Source organism: Dysidea avara, chromosome 7 (genome assembly GCF_963678975.1).
Source record: "Dysidea avara chromosome 7, odDysAvar1.4, whole genome shotgun sequence".
Taxonomy (NCBI): Eukaryota; Metazoa; Porifera; class Demospongiae; order Dictyoceratida; family Dysideidae; genus Dysidea; species Dysidea avara.
The window spans coordinates 25115562-25120327 of NC_089278.1; the positions used below are offsets into that span (position 1 = coordinate 25115562).

At 34.7% G+C, this 4766-nt stretch overlaps 1 protein-coding gene across 1 annotated transcript in view; it reads right to left on the reverse strand.

Annotated features, from left to right (window-relative positions):
• The window catches only part of LOC136261721 (uncharacterized), a 38981-nt gene extending 34318 nt beyond the window's left edge, over nt 1–4663 (reverse strand). The window contains exons 1-14 of the mRNA XM_066055767.1: nt 4523–4663; nt 4325–4462; nt 4063–4269; nt 3871–4008; nt 3619–3819; nt 3147–3317; nt 2903–3097; nt 2717–2854; nt 2458–2664; nt 2263–2400; nt 2179–2205; nt 1935–2126; nt 1745–1879; nt 1494–1694 (exon numbers count right to left, since the gene is read on the reverse strand). Coding sequence (XP_065911839.1) covers nt 1494–1694; nt 1745–1879; nt 1935–2126; nt 2179–2205; nt 2263–2400; nt 2458–2664; nt 2717–2854; nt 2903–3097; nt 3147–3317; nt 3619–3819; nt 3871–4008; nt 4063–4269; nt 4325–4462; nt 4523–4652 — 2218 coding nt within the window. The 5' untranslated portion in view covers nt 4653–4663. The remainder of the gene's footprint in view (nt 1–1493; nt 1695–1744; nt 1880–1934; nt 2127–2178; nt 2206–2262; nt 2401–2457; nt 2665–2716; nt 2855–2902; nt 3098–3146; nt 3318–3618; nt 3820–3870; nt 4009–4062; nt 4270–4324; nt 4463–4522) is intronic.
• Between the last annotated feature and the right edge of the window lie 103 nt (nt 4664–4766).

The following is a 4766-nucleotide window of genomic DNA, read 5'->3' on the forward strand; positions in this document are numbered from 1 at the left end:
TAGTGTGCGATAGCAAGTTTACCAAGTTCACCACACTGATTCACCTAGTGTTGACTGCGAATTCACCAAGTTCACCAACTAAATAAATGCTACTGTAGTTAGAGGTGTCTTAAATTTAAGATAGGGTTCTAAAAGAATGCAAAATAAATCAGCAATTAGCGTAGGCAATGTTATTATTTTATGAGTGTGCTTATGGAAATTAACTCACTACTTCCCAGAAAAATGGCAGGTCATAATCGAGCGAAACTGATCCATATGTTTAATTACATATCAAAGATTGTCCCATGAAGCGCAAGAGTGAATGAATCAAACTTTGAAAAAATCACTTATGGTGGCTCTCACAAGAGAGGTGGAGTTCCAAGATTTGTACCAAAGAAACTTAACTAGCCAAAGAACTTGTGATAGTAAATCCAAGGCTGTGGAACTAATGCAGCCTAAGATATAAGCATCAAAAATGGGGGGCTTGCACTAAAGAGTACGGAGACGGAAAATAACATGTTTTTAGCAAACTTTCAAGCGGCGTTACTAAAATATAACAGGGATTACTTACTTAGTAATATGCTTATATAACAATATACCAAAGGTTTTGTTGTATTGTGAAGTTCTTTTTACAAAATAATAGTTTTAAAGGTAGGTTTTAGGTGTGCGGTCTATTAAAGTTAGTCATTTGTGTAAATAACTCACGGTAGTCATGCACCCCACTTTCCTTGGCCGTGCGACTCACTACCATGAGCCTTGATATGGTAAAGAAACCAGTATCAATTATATCTTAATTACGTATTATAAGAAATATTGAATAGCTTGTTGTTCGGAATGTTTGATACTGGTACATAATATAAATGTACTAGTTGATATTGCAGGGTGCCAATACCTTGATGTTCCAAAAAAAATTTATATCCACCTGTAATACATTTATTTAGTTACTGACCCACACATGTTACACACTGTAAGTGTATTAAATTTTGTGGATAAAATTTCATGGTTTGTGAAAAAATTTGCAAGTGTATAAAATTTAGTGGTTTAATCTAGATGAGTAGAAATTTGTGGGTTCAGATTACATCGCTAGTGCTGCAATTGTTGGACTTAGCATGATATGAACTTAGCAGTACTACAAGGAGGGTGGGTGTACACTAATGAACTGATAACTAGAATCAATCACTTGAGTAACACATAGTCCCACATGGTCTCACGATGGATAGTGGGAAAAAACCATACTTCATGCCACAGAGAAATCTTGCCTGCTGGGAGCAGAGGTAGAAAGCAGTCACAGATACTTAAAGAAAGCCATCACATGGTCTACAAACATCACCTCGCACATTAACACGTGCTTGAATTATAAGGAAGGAGCATTGATGACTACTCCTCTCAGGTTTACTCAAGTTTCATGTGGACTAATTTACCATAAAAACCATGAAATTTTGTACACCATGAAATTTTCTACATACCTATATGACAGCTTAGTATAATCCAGTATACTATAAATTATGACTTACGATCATTATCTATAATAGTTACTATAGCTTCATCAGGGCTGCCAGTAATCAAAGTGGCTGAGAGTGATGTGGATAAGATGGTTAGCATAAAAGTTTCTTGTGGCTCAAGTATAGTGTCCTCTTTAATATTAACACTAAACAATGTACTCATCGTATTAGCCACTAATGTTTCACTGTATATCCCTATTTGATAATCATCACCTGTGTAACATTGTATTAACTTCATACAGTTTAAGAGGATATAAGGTTACCTGTGGCAGTAATGCCAATAGCTTCAATGTGAAGATCAGTATCATTTGACAATGGTACATTAACTACCAATGCTACTTGTAGTTGAGGTTCACTCTCATCTACCTCATATGTTGATTGATTGAACATTATCACACCTTTGTAAACATTTAACATGTTTGCTGCATGTACACTTGTAAAGTAGTAACTTACTAGCATCATCTACTATTGATACCACAGCCTGGTGAACTTCACCAAAGGTTACATTGGGGTGTAGCATATCAGATATTATAAGGTTAAATGACTCTCTTCCTTCTGTTACTCCATCATCTTTTAATACAATATCAAATGATACCCTAGTTACTCCAGCAGGAAATGTAACATTGTATGGTCCAGATATGTAATCTGCAATGTTTTTACTATAGTATTTATTATATAACCAATGCACATTGTTTACCAATATTATCAGACACGTTGGCACCACCTATGCAAAGTAGTACACTATCAAAAGTACCATTTAGAAAATAATCATACAACATACCAGTGGCATTGTTGTCGCTACTAACAATGGTCAATGTTATGTCAGTATAAGATGGATTGGTAAACACTAGCTCTGGTCTACCCACTCTATTATTTTCCGCAAAAGGGTACAATGATTGAGTAAAGGTTACTGCAATGGCTATAGTGATAGTAAAATAATGTTTTTGTTATCTATTGAGTGTGCAGACTTACGTACCATCATTATCAATAATTACTATTGTAGTCTGATCAGGATTTGTGACACTTACACTAGCTGGTAAAGACAATGAGTTGATTGTTAGATTAAAGGTTTCAAAATCTTCAAGAATGTTATCATCAATGATTTCAATGCTGAATGGAAAAGTAATACGTCTAGCAGGAATTATTAAATTGAAAGGACCAGAATCATAATCAATTCCTCTTCCTAAACAGGTTACATACAACTTATTGGTTATTGGCTGGTTATATATGCTTACCAAATGCAGTAATATTGATACTCATAACCTGTACTGTAACATCAGTTGATGATGGGTTAGTTAGAAGTAGTATGGGCTGTACTGTCATGGTATTCTCATTACTGGTATATAATGACTGACTGAAGTTGATACTGATGGCTACAGAAACAAATTTAAAAACTATATTGGATAAAGTGCATATCTTACGATCATTATCTGTTATCACCACGATGGCCACATCACCAGCAGTAACAGCATCTGGCAATGACGACGAAGCAAGTCTAAGTAAAAACACTTCATCTCCTTCCAATAAATCATCAGGCTCCACTGCAACATTAAATGTAACATTAGTTACGTTTGCTTGAAAAGTGACATCATATGGACCAGGGTTGTAGTCTCTACCTGCAAATTATACATACAGTACTTAAAGGATGTTGCAGATGGTACCCACCAGCACTCCCTCCAGCAGTTGCATTGAAGCTCTCTGTATTAACCCGTATGGCAAAGCCAAATGATGACGGTATGCTAAGTAACAGTTGTGGTTGTATCAATGATGGTCGTTGTGTCAGTCCATTATCTTCAGTTGTATTGTATACCAGCTGATTAAAAGTTATCACAGCCACTGCATTGTAATAGAAAATCACATTACAGCTTGTAAATACTCATACCATAGGCACATTAATGCGCACAAATAAAAATATAGATCACTAGTTTTTGTTTACAACAGAACCACAGTTGTCTGCAAACCTGCTGTTTGTATCAACAAGATTGTGTTTTTCAAGTTTAAATTTTGTGGAACAGCATACATAATTGTCATTGAATATTCCACTATTCTAACAGAGCAAACAACTGTGTTTGGTTACATAACAAGCCTAAATATAGTAACTGAGGTTCCACTGATAGTAGTCTAATACTGTACTCACAATCATCATCATTTATAAAAACTTGTGATGGTTGGTTGCTAAATGAGACTTTGTCAGGGAGTAGATTTGAATCAACAGTTATGTTGAAGATTTCACTAAGCTCTAAAATATTGTTATTTACTAAAGAGATGTTAAACCTTCTCCTTGTCATTCCAGCAAATAATGTAACATTGTATGGTCCAGTAACATAATCATCATCACCTGTAATAATATAATACTATTAGTACTTTATCTGTATGACCTATTGTATACCATTTGTAGTGATGTCAATGGTGTTAACTTGTACTGTTATATCAGTCATTGATGGATTACTGAATACTAGTTCAACCTGTACTGCTCCACTGTCCTCATCAGTAGTGTATGTTGACTGACTGAATGTGATGGTAATAACTATGGTATTTATATACTTCACACTAAAATTGCTAATGATATTCAAATACTTACAATCATCATCCAGTATTATAACAGAGGTTGTGTTAAAGCTACCAGTGGTAACATTATCACGCAATAATGATGAATTAATTTTAAGATAGAATGCTTCATTCCCTTCCAATATATCATCAAGCATAATTGAAACATTGAAAGTGATGTACAACGTTTCAGAAGGAATTATGATGTTGGTATATGGACCAGAAATATAATCCATGTTTTCTATGGAAATACAAGATATGAAATGATGTTGTAAATATGTCATGTGTGCACCAACCTGTAGCATTGATATCAGAACTTTCAACCTGCACAACAATATCACTTGCTGAGGGATTACTGAGAGTTAGTACTGGTTGTAATAGCATAGTATCTTCAACTACAGTGTAACTTGACTGATTAAAATTAATGGTAGTTTCTGTATGCCACAAAATTAATACATTAAAAGTGCTGAACAAAGACTATACATTATGATTACCATCATTGTCCATAATAACCACTAAGGCTTCAGTGTAGTTGCCAGGGAAGATGCCAACTGGAAATGAGGATAGATCAATAGTCAGGTTGAATTTCTCAGTTTCTTCGAGCAATTTATCATCATTCAGCATTATGTTTAGAAATCCTGTAGTATTTCCAGCAAGCACAGTGACATTGTAGGGCCCAGAATAATAATCAACATTTCTTCCTACAATAAGCTGATTCACTAGTTATCATGTTAATAC